We start from the raw sequence: 17766 nt of genomic DNA, 5'->3' as shown, positions 1-17766 counted from the left end.
GAACATGGGTGCAAGAAACACTGTGTCAGAACCTGCCTTCTGAGGACCAGTGACTGGTTACGGGAGTGGGTGGCATGGAAAAAAGGGTCATTGATGGTGAGGGGGGACAGCACCCCCCACAGAGACAGGCACAGAGGGTAAGAGAAGGCTGCACATAAGGCACATGGGAATGATGCTGGGAAAAAATCCCTCATCTAAACCCAGGACAGTGTTCAGTGTGTCCAAAACCAACTTCTGTTCTCTCTTAAACCCTTCTAATCAATAGGGTTGTTTTGGCTTGAGGTTATGGTTTGGGGTGGTGGTGTTTCTTTTTGGTTTTGTTTTTTAATAGTTCACAATTTTTGTTTAAATCATCTCTGCAGTAATTCCCACACCTCCACCTGTATTGCAGGATTATACTAGCAGTTTTAGCTGGATAGGCACCAGAAGTGTATTCTTCCTCACTGTTAACTGATCATTTATATCTTTTAATTCTTTCTTAGGGGAAATTTTAAACTAAAACAGTTTGTTCTCTTACACAGTGATTTATTTTCTTCAAATGTCTTCTGAGGAATTTTGCCAAAGGTTTTCCAAAAGTTCACATAAATGAATCTGTAACAGAATCTGTTAAGCTTTACATTCTAATAGCCTGGAGAGGTAAGATGGTATTTGTCTTTACAATGGCATGCTGAATTTTTTGTCCCTACATTATCACATTATTCTACAGAACTTTCAGAGCACTTTCTATTAATTTACCAAGTGCTGAAGTAGAGATTCAATGGCTTGAAATACAAAGATAACAACAGTGAAAAAACTAATTATAAGCACTGGCTACCCACAAGTCCTCTTAATAGCCTGGAAGGAAACCAGAACCACGAATGACAGTACACAACAAATGAAACATAGCTGACCAAAGATGCCAAGAATAGTAAATGTTTGGTTGGGCACATGATTTGACAGATAACTTTTCAATTCAGTCTGTTTCACTAGCTACTATAAAAAAACCCTTCATATAAAAAATATTTACACCCAGCATTAGAAAAACAGTTGGACTGCTGAGCAGTTTCTTGTAAAAGTATTCCAAAAACAAAATACAGAAGCTTGTCTCCTTTTGTAATATGTACTCAAGAAGGAAGAGAAGGATTACTATGCTTTAAAATAGCAATGTATTTTCATGGTGTCCTAAGACCATTTCTTCACTCCTGTAAAGTTTCATAGCAGCATCCTTTATGGAGACAACTTAAAATTAATTCTCAAGGTCCAATGATAACAAACTCCTTCATACAGTATATATTTTAAAAGAAGTAGTGCTGTCTTAAGCAATATCATTTTTCTCTTACCGACTGCTGTCTCACTTAGATGTCTTTTCTTTCTTCCTTCTGACAGCTGGTCAGATGTTCCTGACATTGACTGAGATTTGGAATTAGATAAAGAGCCACTGCTCCATTGTTTGACAGAAACATTATGTTGATTGTAGTCTACAACAGACAAAGAATGTATCAAGTTGAAAACTTATTTTCTGTTGGTGCAATCTCAACTGCTGAACTCTTTATAATGGAAAAAAACCCCAGACTTCTGACAGGAATCCAGATAGCCATCAGTGCTGTGGTCAGGCACCTGTGTCTGCAGAGAACCCATGGTCGAAACTCCCCCCACTCAGTGTCCTCCTACAGCTCTGATGAGATCATTTCAGTGCACCAAAGAAGAACGTGACCCTGTGGTCTGGGAAGAGATCCCTCTTCCACCTAAAGCTTTAGCCACTTACCTTCACTGATAACCTGCTTTGTCTAAGTTTATAAATTGAACCTCTTCAGGGCAGAAGTTACTGGCAAATGAATGAAAAACAGTCTTGCAAATATTAAAATATTTTGCTTTACGTACCATTGTCTGGAGATACTTTAAACTCCATTCCCAAAGATGAGGCATCAACGGGTTCTCCTTTGATGTCATCCTTCCTTAACAATGTTTCAAAGTATATGTGAAGAGGAATATCTAATTAAAAAAAAAATATCCATGGGGTCTGTATCAGAAAGATGTCAACCTGTGAGCCAGTGACACTATACATCAACATAATGACACAATACATCAACACTAAAGGTCTATGTACTAACACTATGTAATATAAGCTACAAGCAATATTGCTGCCTTGAGTCCTTCAACTCATGAAGAACAGTGGTGCTCAGTAACTCGTGAGAGGACTGATCACTTGTCTTTGTGACAGCAGTGTCTTCACAAGGCCAAGCTGAAGACAATATAGGAAAACATGTCCTGAAACTGGGGAGACCAAAGGAAAATCCAGCAAAAATATCCCCAAAAAGCCCAGCCAGCCATTCTGAGTAAGTGACTTCTGCATGAACAAAAGAGAAACTTTGAGGTAAGGTATTTCTCAGCAGGATAGCTAGTGTACAATGGTTATTGTGTTATCTGCTAACCATCAGTGCAGGCAAAGACCTGTAGCCTCTCCTATCAGTTATCTAAGTACTATATGGGATGAAGTCCAGTAGTTGCCTAGAGGTAAGAACTCAAGGTACCCACCTTTCTGTAACAGCAAGTGAGAGTTACGCCATGGTAAAAACAAATCCATTTTTAGCTGTGAAGCTACACTGCCACACATGCTGACCATGGCAGCACATGCTTAAGTGGTTCTGAGTGCTCTCCAGCCCTAGTAGCTTCTAAGGCCTGACAAGACGACTCAGATCAAGGTAGGACCCAAACCTAAGGAACGCTCCTGAACAAATCCCTGTGCAGGCACACACACTTAGGAGATGAACAGCACTTTTTTTCGTGTTCCAAGAGCAAGGTTATCTTACTCTGGAATAAACTATGTTTGTATCTGCAATTACTAGAGAATTATTCTTCAGGAAAACATGCTCTGGAGGGTATCGAGTGAGAGTAAGACTTAGGTCTTTCCCTCTTGACTTACTCCTGCACAAATCCCAGTATGGTGGAGAGCACACAGTGCACTTTTCCTGTAACCTGAAAAGGCTTTGGTCCAGCCTTTCGGATACAAGTAATTAACGCTTTTGGAAAGTGTCACTGCTGGGAGCCTAGAGGTAATGTCAAGGTACACTCCTCCTTTCTCTCTCTGGCAAAGGCTACAATGGAGCAATATAATTAATTTCCTGAGGGAGTTCTAACCCTGAATTAGTGTGCAAAACATCTCAAGTGGTAAGGAATTTACCCACTTTTGTAAGGCAGGAAGGCTTAAGAAAAACAGGCTCTATCTGAAAAGCCTTTCCAGAAACAAAATTAGAAGAAATAAGAGAAATTAAGTAGAAGGAAATATGTCAACACAAGAAGCAGGCTTGACAACTGTTATGTTCAGAATGAGAAGAGAACCGAGGGCAGGGCCAAAGCACAGGCATTAAACCTCTTTTGTTTACATACAACTTTAGCATCATGTGTCTACAGGACTTGCCAGGACAGAAACCTCCAACTTATTTTGCTAAGTAAAAAGAACAAGCTATTTCAATTTGATATGAATCCAGGTAGATATTTTGTCATAACCCCCCAAGATCTTTTGCCGAGTTTCCTACTCTACTTCCGAATAAAACATAAAAAAGGTTTGAAAGGTTTATTAGTCACAATGTTTAAGTAAAGATATAAACAAAACATTTCTCCTGCTTTTGTTTTCCTGGGGAATCACCTGGATGTCTCAGAGATTTTTTTATTGTTATTATAAGCTCCTCTTTCTTAATCAAAAGAGCAGGAGTGTTTGTTCCACTTTATCCACAGGCTAGATGTAGAAATACCAGAAAACCAAACTTCTTGAATAAAAACTACAATTTTCCCATGATCAGGGTGCAAGTTTAAAGAGGTACTTTTATGTTCAAGGGATGGTGCACTGACGTATTTTTGGTCAAGACCCTTGGTAATCTGGAAACTTTGAAGGCAAGACTTAGAACTGTAAGGACAATTATGCTTCCAGAAGTGAGTACACTAATGAGGCAGTCCTGCTACACTATTTAATAGGTTGTCTGTTAATTATGGTTCTCCCTTGAAAGTAAAAAACAATAGAGTAAGTACTTTGAGAGTAAAAAACAAGATACAAGAGAGAACATCTGCATCTTGAATTTGCATCCCTCCTCGCACACTGAAGAAATCAAACTCCAGGAGTTTCAAAATGGAACAAATACTTTTTTAACATACAGAGGAAATTAAAAGAAAACTCTTTTCTTTCACTTTGCTGACAAATTTTTTTTATTCAGAAAAGAGTGATAAAAGATGTGGGCACACCACAACAATTATTTTAAGAAAGGTTATCTCTGGAAAGGGAAAAACTAAGGGGAAACTAAGGAAGCTGCAAAGAAAACATGAAACTGAATCAGGCTATCTGACCAAGTTGGAAAATTTTTAGCATGCATTTATTCACTATAGTTCTTCCATATGAAAGAAAATTACAAATAAGGCTAGTGGTCTTCATGAGGAGGTGGAGAGAGCAAAGTAGACAAAGCACAGAGTAAAGCAAGAATCTAGCCTCCCTCAGAAACAAGGACTGCATCTGAGCAGGAGATAGTGGGTCTAGCACTTTTTTCCTGTCTCAACTATTATTAACAAGGCTAACACTCCTTTAAAAGAGAATAAATATTCCACAAAAGAGAGAAGTTCTTGCTATCAGAATGAAGCTAAAATAACATTTTTGTTTCTCCATCCTAGCAAGCTGATCAATAGTAGCCACAATGCAATCCAAAGCCTTTCAGTTTGTTCATGATGACGAATCATTTGTCAAGAAAAGAAAACTTCAATATTCTTGTTAAACTTAGTCTTCCTTAAGAGTAAGATAAGAATGGACACAAGGGGCATAGCCTTATATGACTATCCTTGAACAGACTTCTACCCTCCTGGCTCCTGTCCAGCTGGCCTGTCAGAGTCACAGGGTAGGTGATAGAGAGCGTGTATAAAGAAAAAAGATTTAAGAGGTGTTCTTCTCTCTTTTCCACAACAATGTCCTGCTGACTGGGATGTTTGCTGTTGCTCTCAGAATGTTCTCCTTCCCCTATCTGCTCCTCAAAATAATCTCCTCTTTAACCCATACATCAGATGTAAACCCTCATAAACCTGCAAGAGTTGAGACCTCAGGATTGAATGTCCACACTTGGGTCTTCTCTACTGGCCAGTGTAATAGCTCTCTAAACCAAAGACTTAATTTAATCCCTGGTTTCCTAATACCAGGCTGCAGTGTCTATACCATCATTCTGGGAATTGATTATAGACTCAGACAATTCCATGGAAGTCCCAGCCTCATGTCCATGATTATTACACGGCAAGGAAGCCCCCCAGAAGAGCAGAACTGCTGTACTGTACAGCAACTACCTGGAAATAGGTTTTTCCTAAAATAAAATAAACCCCAACAAAATCCAATAGTATGAATCCTCTCTGCTGGCATTTAAATAAGCTATTCTGAAGCCTCAAGTACTGTCAGGTTGCACCTGCACTAGTTTCAGGGCTGAGTCACAAACAACATCATCTGCATTGCTGTTCAAAAAGATTAAAGAATCAGATGACAGAAACCATACACTTCAAAGATCACAAAAAAGGTTGACTATCACAAAAACAATTAGAAAACCTAAATAAAGCTTTTTGGACCTTATCCAAAGGGCCTGAATGGAAAGTTGCTTAAGAATACAACACGAGCAAGGTAAGGTAGTGCGTTGGCAAAAGCCCGGCACTGACTCAGTTAGACAGACTATGAAACATGCAAAAACCATCTTTTCCCTGACCAGTCTTTCTTGGTTGCAATCACATTACTGGTATGAGAAATCTAGAAGATCTGGTTTTCAACTGTCAGGATGAAGTTAAGATTTTTGTTTAGTCTGAACTCATGTATTTTGCCAATGAGAGGTTTTCTGAAGGAGAAATAAGACCTAAAAATCACTCAGGAGAAACATTACTCCATAACCACCACAGAAGCATAACCACCATCTGTTAGAGTCATGGTGCTACTTACCTGAAGGGAATGATAAGACCGGATGGAAGGAGGAGTTCAACTCTTGCACATAATCTTTTATTTTAGATTTTGTGCTGTAGTCACTACTGCTCAGAGTAGAGGCTGGCACTGCATATCGTAACTGGGATTTGTATGGAAAGGAGGCATCTCTAGATGGTGAAGTCTGTAAGGACACAGAAAAACAAAGGTTAACATCTCCTTTACTCAGTTCCTTCAAATCAGACCAAAAGAGAAAAAAAAAAGTCAGTGAGTGACATTCTTCAATATGGGAAAGGGAAAAACATTCCTACAAACTTCAGATAGTCTAAATATGACTTACTTCCACTTACCATGGACTATAGTGCACAATGTTAAGAAAAAAATACCCTCAATTAGGGCCAGGAAACAGCTGTCAATGTTTCCATACAAAATGTAACTGTTTCCAATCATTATTTTGATATATCCTATGACAAACAAATACCCCTTAAAATTCCATTCCAGCACAATAGGCATGACACAGATGCACAAACAAAACTACCAGACTAAATACAGGGGTCTCCTCTGTTTATCCTCTTAGTCTTAGTAAGGCTCTTAGTATCAATATCTCTAGACAGTTTGAGCTCATACATTTTAATGCAAGACTTCATATTAAACATTTTGAGCACACTGTGTACTTACACAAGGCAACAGGGAAAAGACATTACTTTGTTATAATTTAAATATCAGATAAGCAACACAAACAAAAGGAGATAAAAGGCAATAAATACAGAGAGGATTGATTAATAGGTAGTAAGCAGAATTACTAGAAAGAGGAGAGTGGCAGAGGAAGATTAATTTAGCGGCTTATTTGCAAGGCTTGTTAAAATATGGGAGGTAAAATGATGGATTACACAGAACTGGTAGGTGTGAGGTAGCAGGACAGTAAGGCAACGGGCAGGGTGAAAACTGACAGGAATAAGCAGCAGAGTATCAGCAGTAGATTGAGATCTGAAAGGCAGAAGAGAAGAACTAAATGTGATACTACAGGGCAGCTATCAACAGTAGTCTGTGTTTCAGAATAAGCTACAAAAGGACTGCAGGGAAATAGTGTTCCTTATGGTACTTTCAGCCTTGCTGGATACCTGTGGTAGTAACCCCAAAGGTACTGACATTTTTAAAGGCTTCCACAGGTTTCTGATGCTTTGCTAAATGCTGCAGATCCTACAAAGGGGAAGGGAGGGCAGGGGGCACTGGGGTACTTCAAGGGTCTCAGTCTGACCCTGTGCATACAGCCATATTTATCATCTCCTGGAGACGGGTTTCAATGTAAAAAATGGTGAGAATGAATGTAGTAGTGGTTGTCTTGATTTTCTTATGACTTTCTATGGAATGAAAGGAAAACAGCTAGCAGGTGCATCAGCAGTAAGACTATCAAACAAACTTTACTTTTATTTTCAGTACTTCTGATTTCTGAATCCAAAAAACCTCTTCAGCTGCTTCCTCCTCCCTGAAATATTCCAGGCTGTGTTCTAGAAGTGCCACTCAGTTGTTAGTGATGCAGTGATTATATCCACCACATAAAATCCCCCTCCACTTACTGAAATCTGTCCTTCCGTCAGGTGGCATCAGTATTCACAACCCACACTAACTCAGAGACTATTCCATTAAAAAGTTCCCCTTTTCCATCTTTTCCCTTCTTCTCAATTGACAAATTCCCTATGCTGGTATTGTACTGCAGTAACTATTAAAATCAAGTAAGCATTTTACGACCCTGTGGTGGTGGTGTGGTTCTCGTATTTCACCTTTTTCTGCCCACAGGAAAGCCTTAGCAGTCCTAAATCCACCTTGATCTCCATACCCAGGTATATACACAAGTACTTTCAACTTAATTTGGAAACAATTCTTCTCTAGCCCAAAACTCCATCAAATCAATGCTCTGTTATTTTCCTGTGACAGGCATATGGGACTCTTCATCTGTTAAACTTCAAATATCCGTAAAGTGTTGGCAGAACTGGGACCTGTGTTTGGAAACACTAGAGGGAAAAATGCTGCAGTGAATTTAATGTTTCCCATTATACGGACCATTAAACTAAAGCTTAAAGAGCTTTTAGGTAGTCACTCTACCTTTGATGCAATAAGGGCTTGCTTTTCAAAAAAGCACAAAAGCCATTTCCTCTTGATATTTGTTTTTTAGAAATGAATCAATCTAATGATTCTCCACTATTGAAGCTGTGACTGTACCCTTCTGCTTGCATTATTTTTTTTCAGAAATGAATCCACATTACAGGAAACGATAAATCTCTTGTTTTTCAAAAAGAAATCCCTGAACAATGATCAGTAAAATTACCTAGAAAATATACAGATTAAGACTAACACATACTGACATCTAGTCCCTTATAAGTCCTGACTTGCTTTTTCTTGCTTTAATTTAATTCAGGCCCAAAGACATTTAGACTATAGCTTAAAGCTAAGCCTACTTGAAAACACTCATACATGGTCAAATAACCTCCACAGTTTCAAGCTATTTTGAAACACTATTAAAATCCATTTGCCAGCATTGGTAAATGCAAAATTCTTTCCTTCATCTTGCCTGTGGTGGGAGTTACAAAATGTTATGTCTGAATTTGTGCATTATTTCCTTGGATGCTCTGTCATCAAGACCTAAATAATTAAATATTTCATTAAGTCAGTTTGTAATTCGGAAGAAAATAAGGACTTATATAGAAGCAAGAGTAATTTTATTTAAATGCCTGTGAAGTTCACAGAAAAAAAAAACGAAAAAAATCTGGCAGCGTCTGTGTTCCTAGCTACCGGATCTGGTTTAAATTTCTGATGGAGTAGTTTTCCAGTGGAAAATGCTGAATTAGTGAAATTATGATGCCTGTCAGGAATGTCGATTTAATCAACTCTTGATGAAAAAATTTCTGAAACCCTTCATTCTGGAATGAAAGTGTGTTGCTCAGTCAAAGTGCTTAAACCTTACTGAAAGGGAACTAAAGAGCTGTTTATTGGAAAACTAAACTCACTTCCCTTCCAAATTCGTATAGACACAGTATACAACCCAAGTAGCTTTTACACTGGGTAATTACTGATTTTGTAACACAACAAAAAAAATCCACCAAAACCCAACTAAAAACAACCCCACAAATATACCCGTTCAGCTGCAGCAATGACAAGTGGTTTCATGAAAATGGTGGCATTCAGCTTTGAGAGGACATCCTTTACAGCAAGCCTGACCACAATGCCAACCCTTCAGAAAGCAAGAGACATCACTAAACTCTTATCAGTTTTTCTCCTGCTACACTATTCTTTGGACGTCTCCTGAAATGTTTTTCCTCATTACTGAAATACAAAACCTCATGCTTCCTGAGCTCGAGCAGATATGAAGAATAACATTACATTAAATTGATTCTCTTAAGGACAAGAAAGTACACACTAAGAGGAAATCAGAATTGTGCAACCTTCAACTAAAACTGCAGTTTTAAACTTCATAAGGAATGGTGTCACCAACAGAATCTAATTCTCTAGAGTATTATGAATTTTAACCTTGCATTTATTTTTTTCCCCTTAATCCTGTTTTATGGGGTCACAGAAAACATATTGAGTGATTTATTTTGATATTCAAAACAATTCTTGCACTTGTGATAACTTGATGCATCAAAGCAGGAGTGGCTCATGCCTCTGTTCCAGGAGGGTCAGAAGGCTGAACAACACCAGCCAACCATCCTTCTGTAGAGAGAAAAGTTTGAGTCTGTGAAGCATGCCATAATTTAAAAGAAAAATGTTTTGTGCTCCCAGTTAAAAATGCCAAAGTGAATACTCCTTTCATGGATTCAGCTACTAATCACTAGAACTCTACCATTTTTGGAAACACGCCTAAGTGCAGCAGCACAGAGCGCCAGAGTTCAATTACACCAATGTGTATGAATCCACTAAGTTAATTAAGTTAGCCCAAATACACTCTGCTGAATACCTGTCATGCCTCCTTCTGATTACTCTTATAAGTGAAAAAAGGCACGGAAAAAGCATTTATTCTCCCTGCACACACACTCAGAACTCTTCAGCAATATCAAAGAAGAGCTATCCCCCTCAAAATTAAAAACTCCTCTTCAGTAAATGAGTAGTTGACTAAATTGCGGAGATTTAATTATGACATCCAAGAGAACCACTGTGTGGGTGGCTGATGCCTCCTCTTCGAACACCAAACACACTGCTAACTTTTAATCTTCCAGAATCACTATGTACAGCTCAAACCAACAGAGCACCACATTACCTCCTTGCTTCTGTGCTTTAGCATCTGCCTTAAAGGCCAGCCCAGTTCTCCATGGCCTCCCTCTTCTGCACACGATGACCTGCTTGGAGCAAAAGCTGCAAGTCCCTCTGGCAGAAAATAGTGAAGTGAAACATCTTATTTCACAAGCTGAACGTCAGGGGTTCCCTAAGCAGGACTTCACTGCAGAGTGCTTCGGGGGAACACGCAATTATGGATAGTGAAAGGCTATCTGAAAGCCCCAAAAACCTTCTCTCTTATCAACAGGTAGTGGGGGAGAAGATGGGCATTAACACATCAGAGGCACCTAAGACACCCCTACACGGGAAGGTGCATAACAGATGGTGCTGATGACACATCCAACACGCCAGACCCTTCCCTCCAGATGAAGTTTCTACAGGTGTCAAACGGTCAGACCTTTCCCATGCAATCTATACGCAGACCTGCCTGCAATCCATATGCAGGTCAGGTACACCAAAGCAAGCTCCCCTGGCACATAGACAAATTCATCTGTCTCTGGCCCCTCTACAGCTGTCGATAAGGATAAAGTGGCAGAGACCATTTTTTCCAGGAACAGAACTGAGACTTTCATAAAACACTAACACAACTTACTCAGCCTCCAGGTTGTCTCAAATTCAGATTTTTGATCAGTGCCATAAAAAGAGTAGTGGCTTCTACTGTTTCCAGAGACCACCCAGCTCTCGCAAGTGATAGGTTTATCTGAGGCCTGTTTGACTTGCCAGCTGTAACAATGCAAAGGAGTGGCAGATCCAGTGTTCCGAATGAAGCACACTCAGACTTCCAACCCCTGCCCGCAAACACACGTCCTCCTACTAGATCATGCCTGCAGTTTACTCCTTAGTGCTATCCTGCATGCAATTTTTAATATTCACTTAAAAAGCAGGCTGGAGAAATGTACTACCACAACCAGATCCTCTTGCCTGAAGTGCAGACTGCAGTCCCAGTGTTTATTTGGCACGTGGATTATTCCAAGCGGCTTCTGCGCAATCAAGAAACAGCCTGAGCCCTTACCAAGCTATTTAGATAATGAAAGAAGAAAAGACATAAAACATTCCACGGCCGAAAGATGACTCACAGATCAGCTGTGGCACTTAGTCATTCCGAATGAGGGGACAAGCGGATTTAGCCCCAAAGGATGTTTCAAGCTCCTGAGGATACTGGATGGTGACAGATAGACCAAACACTGCGTCCTGTTTTATCTGTCCCCACTGCAGTGTAACTATCGTGTAGATCTAACAGGTCCTCTAGAGTTTCACACAGTTCTGTGGTTTTAGATACTACTCTGTGTAAGCACTATTTAAATACCAAGCTGGGGAAGGTGTAGTCCTGTTTGGAAAAGAAACACAGAAAAGCAGAGGACAATACAGGGCATCTCTCAATAGGCACTGGGAGGCTACTCAGTCACTAAATACTCAAACTCTTGACAGCATTGTAAATGTATGTGGCACGGCAGTAGATAAGAGAAAAAATGTGGCTGTCTTCCCAGTGCCCTTCTGAACTGACAGATGGGATAGCAGTTTGCAGTTTCATACTTTGATTTTCCTAACATGTTTGTTGGGCAGTGGAGGGGGAAGAATCTGCACGAATCTGAAGAGATATGAGAGACAACACTCCAAATGCCCTTCAATGCCCAAGGGGTATAACCAGTCATCCAAAAAACCAAATTTCTCAAAGTTCTACCAGCATTTAACCTCCTACACATAGGAAGTCTGCACTTTGCTGTGATTCTCTGTTCAGAATTCTTTAGTCGTCTTGCTCAGAATAGTCTGCAGAGCACCATCACCCATCAGCCCTGCCAGGTGCTCTCTTGCCAGCTGTTTGAACCACATCTGCTACAGGGAGGTGGCAGCAAGATTACCCTAGTTCCAGCTTACTCTCAGGCCAGTGACATTAAGGAAATGGGGGTCCTCACAGACCATGGTACCAGGGGCTATATAAATATGTAAAACTTGAAGAAATATAGGAGAAGCACTTGCTAGAGATGGCACACTAACATTACATTAAAAATCCAACTGTTTTCCATGCTGCTAAGAAGTAATTCCTTTTTCAGTGAAAGGCTGGAGGAAATTTGCTGGATTACTATTGAGAATATAAATGCATTTCTAAAGAAAACTAGGTATCAGTCCTAGAAGCCATTCCTCATTTTGCATCTGCACCCTTAGACATCTGCCTAATCTAGCAGTCAGCCTGGGCTGAGAGCCAGTGTTGTTCCATTACAAGCTGAGCAATCTCATCAGCAGGTGGGTAACCAAGTGTAGCAACTGCAGGACTAAAAGTGACAGGGCCTGTTAGAATTAGATTTCTTGAACAAAACAATACGCTGATGATGGCTCTTAATTCAAAGACTTGATACCCATTTAGGTTTGACTGTCAGAATGTGCTGGAAATGTCCAGTCCAATTTTATCACTTAGTTCCCCAGCAGGACCCCCGATACTCTGTTTTTAACCAACCCCGCGTAAGAGGCTTTGTTCTCTGCTTTACCTTAATTTTGAAAATTTTAATTGAGTTTGGCACTTGCATCAAGTCTGAAGCTGACAGCTTGATTGCTGCCACCACCCCTTATTTTCTCCAGGAACATGAGCAGAATCTATTTGTAGCTTGTGACACAGTTCTCCATACCACTTCTCAGTTAACTTCCCCATGGAGAAGACATTAGAAAGCAGAGTCTAAACACAGGTTTTTGAGCAAAGCATAAACAGCATTCCCTACAGAGTTTTTTAACCACACTGCCTTTGGGACACCACTTTCAGTGCAGAGACACGGGAGTTGGGTTAGTGCATGGGAACCCAGCACCAGAAATGGCAAGAGCATGGAGCAGACACACAGTTGCACCAGCTCCAATATTTGAAGCTTTAACCAGTAACTTAAGAATGTGTCTTCTAATTGCAGTCTATAATTAAAGGTGAACTACAAATTCATCTTTTTAGTTTGCAAGTCAAGGTAAACAACTGAGCATGCAAAGCAGCTCAGCTCTGTGGCTGGTTGAACATAGAAATGTAACCCCTACTTTGAACTCCATCTGCCAAGCTGCAGAAATGAAGTTTCTGTTCACCAGCTTCTAGTGTTCTCTGAACTGCACTAACTCCGGCCCAGGCATCAAAAGACAGAGACACAAGCAGTGCTTATAGAAATAAGAGATGCCTGAGCCTGTAGGATGCAGGCTTCCAGAAAAGCCTGTTATTTAGAAGTTAAATCTGTAGTGGAAACCCCTCATGTTTAAGCAGAAGGAAGGGAAAGTCCTCGAGTCTTCTGCTGAGGAGCTATCTCCACAGCTGCAAGAAGCACTTCTGGTATTGGACACATCAGCTGTGGAACAAGGCCTCCCAATCTCTTTAAAACAGGACATGGATTGGGTGGGAAACAAGGAAGCTGCAGTCAGCAACAGTCTCCTTGGTTAATGCAAAGATGAAAATCCTAAGTGTCTAGGAGATAGAGCTCCCAAACTCTAACCTTCTATTTCACCCCCCACCATCAAACCCTCCAGGCAGTCTGCCAAGTCTTTAAGCCCCACTGCCAGGAAGCTGAGAAGTCAAGCTAATAAGAAACTGGACAGTTTTTCAATAAAATATCTTGCTAAAACTAGGACACTTCTGCAATTTTGCAGAGGATGCTGAATCAGCACTCTCACACAGAACATCCTTGCAGGGGAAATTTCTCCCCAGACTACTGGTTCACTTAGTAAATCCTAGACAGCCGACGAGACGTGGAGATTTCTCTCAATATAACACACTATTAAAAGGCAAAACGAAATCAAGAAATTAAACCCGCTTGGGATTAACACTGCTCTAAAGAATGAGTTCATACTGTGTCTGCTCCCAAATTAGAATGTTGCTTTAAGCACCACAGCTAAACTCATTATATATTCTTACCAACAATATGCTATTAATATCAGACGTGCACAGATATGCCTTGCCCTGCACAGCAGACAATGTGGGGTTTTTCCTACTTTAAAATATTAATAACTTTGCAATGAGGAAAATTTTAAGTTTTAAAGCATTCATAAACCATCACGAAAAAGGCAATATAGCTGATCAAGAACAGTAAAAACGGAAACAAGATTAAGATATTGCAATTTAATTTCCTAGAAAATAATGTGCCACCAGCTGTGTAAACTTTCTTGTAGCTAGAACAAATATTCTGAAAACAAGCAGGCAGCTGATTTACACTGTAGCGAGTTTCCTCAGCAGTCAAGCCTCCCAAGGAAACTCTGAGTTCTCTCCTGGACTGTACAAAGGCTTTAGAGATAGCTGTACAACAAACTGATTTGATAAGCAGGATTGTGAGTGAACTTTAATTTTTATGTTCAACTCATTAATTCTGAGCTCCTGCTGACACATCTAGTACTCCTGCCACATACACTATATGATCTCTGAACATAACAAATAACCAGCACAGCATGTGCTTCTCTTCCGACATACCAGACAAGACACATCCAGATGCTGTCAGCTGGACTCTTTGGTTTTGTCTCTGGAAGAGAGAGGCAGGGGCCTACCTGCTGATTCCAGTAACAGGCGTCGTGCATTCTGTAGAGTTTCCTCCTCTGGAAACTGTGAAGCGGCCTTGTTCGGGCAGATGTGCTCATGTTAGCCACCGACAGAGATCTCAGCCTCGTCCTGTCTCTTCTCCTTTTCTTGATGTCCTGATGATCAAGCAAGCAGCTGCTCGAAGAGGATACCTCTCTGTTGTCTGAAGCTCTGCAATTTTGTGATTAATAGGGGGAGGAAATACAGAAAGTTAAATATGTTCCATGTGTACAGGTCAAGATTTTATACACTGATTAGCACTAGCTATCTTATTCGAAGAAAATTTTATCAACATTGAAATGCTTTAGCACATTGTTTCAGGAAAACATGCATGTGCTTTGCCTGTTGATTAATTCTATGTTAGGTCACAAAAAGAAGTTTATTGTTCTTGTTCACCTTTCTGCTCACAGAAACAAATGTCAAAATGAAGTTAAAACCTCGAGCATATGGGGTTTGGTTTTTCCAAATTCAAGAATTCTCTAACTGTTCTAATACTTACGAGTGTTAGGTTACAATTAACATTTCCTACAAACTCAGCAGTGCGATAGCAGTCAAGCCTACATAAAGGAGACCCAGTCTTGTCCTAATACTTTCAAGATAGTCTCGTTTTGCTCAAGAACTGAAACTTAAGTAAAACTTTACAAACCAGTGCCCATTCAGTATAGGAGTTGCAACTCACTGTGAAGCATTTGTATGAAAATTAGGAACTCTGCATGCTTAGTTTTACCAACACAAGGCCATTAAACTTCACTTCCAGGGATATGCCAGGAGAGCTCTCCAGCAAAGCCCAAGCCCAGCCTGGGGGAAGCTCTCAAGGAGGAAGGAAAGCCTGGTCTATTTATCTCTCCTTAAGACCTAGAGGCTGCTTAGACCCAGATGATTTGGAACAATGCAAGCTCAGCTACAGTCACAATGTGACAGTGTCTACAAGAACACATGGAAAGCTTTGTTTTAACATTAAATCTCCCTCTTGTCTGCACTTCCCCAAGTCTATTCCTTTCAAATCCCCCTCAGTGTTACAACATCATCCCTCCACAATCTTACCTACATGCACAGTTGCTGTACTCACATCCTTGGTGATACAGTATGCAGTTACAAAAGTTATGTGACAACACAGGGCAAAGAGCAGTAGAAAACTCTACACATATGTGCATAAGAACTTTGGATCACTCTCACCAATCTACAGCCTGTCTGCTCACCAGAACAGGGAACGCTACAAGGTAAGAATTCAAAACACCCTCCCATCTGGGTGGGCATGAGTCAATGGGAAGAATTCACTTCACTTTTAGAGGTGCCCTGGTTATATTTTGTTGCTGTAGCAACATGTGCCTGCAAAGCTGGAGGCTTGCTGCAAAAAGCACTCAAGTGTGAGTTTATTTTTACAATACTGAAGACCTTGACTGCAACTCTAAACGCCCTGAGAAGTGCAAGTATATGAGACATTTTGGCCTTGGTTCGTAACAGGCCATCTATCTGCACAAATTATTATTTGCTCTTATAAACTTTATCTGGAAAGTCACAGTCATATTAGTAAAGTTATAACACATAATGAAACTTGAAAATTAATTTATTACAAGGCCATTTATCAGTCTTTTTTGATAAGTGTTCTTCTAATAGTATATTTTTATTAAATAGAAGTACTTGTTATGACAATGTGATTAAACACCACCCCACACTGTGCTGGTGTGGTAATACTGCTTTATGGGCTCAAATTTAAGTTGTCCTTCTGCAAGATCAGAACAGTCCCAATAAATAATACAGACTCAGTGAAAACAAGTACTAATTAAAAGAGAGATGGTAAAAAGTGTTTAAAAGAATATATTAGTAAGTGCCAAGAAAAAGTCTCAAATACTAAGAATGACATTCTTAATGCTAACACATTTTTAAGGCTTGAGAAAAAAATACGTTCAAATTCCATGCAAAAGATTTCTTAAAATACTTCCTCTGAATTTTCAAAAACATTCTCTCTGTAATTACCCTCCTCGTAGTCAGATGGTGCCAAACCTGACTTCTAGACTTCCACATACTTCCCTCTCACATGAAAGACAACTTGGACAGGTAAATTTAAAACAAAGCTCCTCAGTCTGGCTCCTCAACTTCTGTGATACCTGCCTTTGTTCTGGTGGTCTGCCCAGGTCTTTGATGATCTCTCTTTGGCATTGGCCACCTGCTCTGTTTACTCTCCTGTGCCTTGCAGTAGTGCACAACTCGATGGAGCAGAGGTCTCAGCCCTGTGGCTTGGAGCTCCAGTACACAGCAGTATGGTTTTCCTGCAGTTGTGTACACAGGCTTCCCAGATAAGGTTTGAGTTATCCATTTATCCTGATCTTAGTTTGGACGGTTTTCAAAATGTGACTCTACAGAAGAGTGAAATGAGCCACTGGCAGATGTCAAGTCATGAATTTGCTGAAACATTCTTTTTAAAGCTCACAGGTTGGCCTTTCTTGCTCTGTAGCCTAGCTGAAGAGCAGAGACCTTATTCACAGACAGACACATGCACTGCAAGCCATCAGACAGGCAGTGTTTGAACTGGAAGTAAAGAACTTTTTCATTCCTTAGTTTAGGGAACTGCTTCTATGAACATTTACCTTCATACAATGCAACTGACTAATCTTGGCACCTTGATTCAATCAAGCAAAGAAAAGCTACACAGGAAAAAAGGAAGCCACTAATGAAATCAGACCTTGACGAATGGCAAGTTGAAGTCACCCACATTTAATCAACCAGGAACCATACATGCACCACCACTTCCACTGGGAATAACCCAAGTAACCAACCTTACTGCAACCCCATAATTACAACCTCAAAGCCTCTCACGCTTAGACCTACTTTAGACATGGACTATTATAGCTTCCACATCAAGAGTCTACAACTAATTTCAAGAATTCACCTAAGGAAAAATCACGTTGATCCCTTTTTTTCTCTTAAAAAAAATCACCTTACTTTCAATTTGATTTTATTTTCTGTTTTCTCAAGCACTTCATACAGTCAGAGTGAACTCTAGAAAGAGGGGAGAAGTAGCCAAGAAGTTAAACTGTCAACTGTAGTATGTAAGCGCCTCCATTGC

General features: G+C 40.1%; 1 protein-coding gene across 1 annotated transcript in view; it reads right to left on the bottom strand.

Moving 5' to 3' along the window:
• The window catches only part of KANSL1L (KAT8 regulatory NSL complex subunit 1-like), a 55236-nt gene that overhangs the window by 11987 nt on the left and 25483 nt on the right, over positions 1 to 17766 (bottom strand). The window contains exons 5-8 of the mRNA XM_008944203.1: positions 14669 to 14870; positions 5927 to 6089; positions 1861 to 1971; positions 1320 to 1457 (exon numbers count right to left, since the gene is read on the bottom strand). Coding sequence (XP_008942451.1) covers positions 1320 to 1457; positions 1861 to 1971; positions 5927 to 6089; positions 14669 to 14870 — 614 coding nt within the window. The remainder of the gene's footprint in view (positions 1 to 1319; positions 1458 to 1860; positions 1972 to 5926; positions 6090 to 14668; positions 14871 to 17766) is intronic.

The sequence above is a fragment of the Merops nubicus genome, unplaced genomic scaffold (genome assembly GCF_000691845.1).
Source record: "Merops nubicus isolate BGI_N331 unplaced genomic scaffold, ASM69184v1 scaffold2367, whole genome shotgun sequence".
NCBI lineage: Eukaryota > Metazoa > Chordata > Aves > Coraciiformes > Meropidae > Merops > Merops nubicus.
The sequence above is the reverse complement of the archived record's forward strand: the minus strand, read 5'-3'. Positions and strand labels throughout refer to the sequence as shown.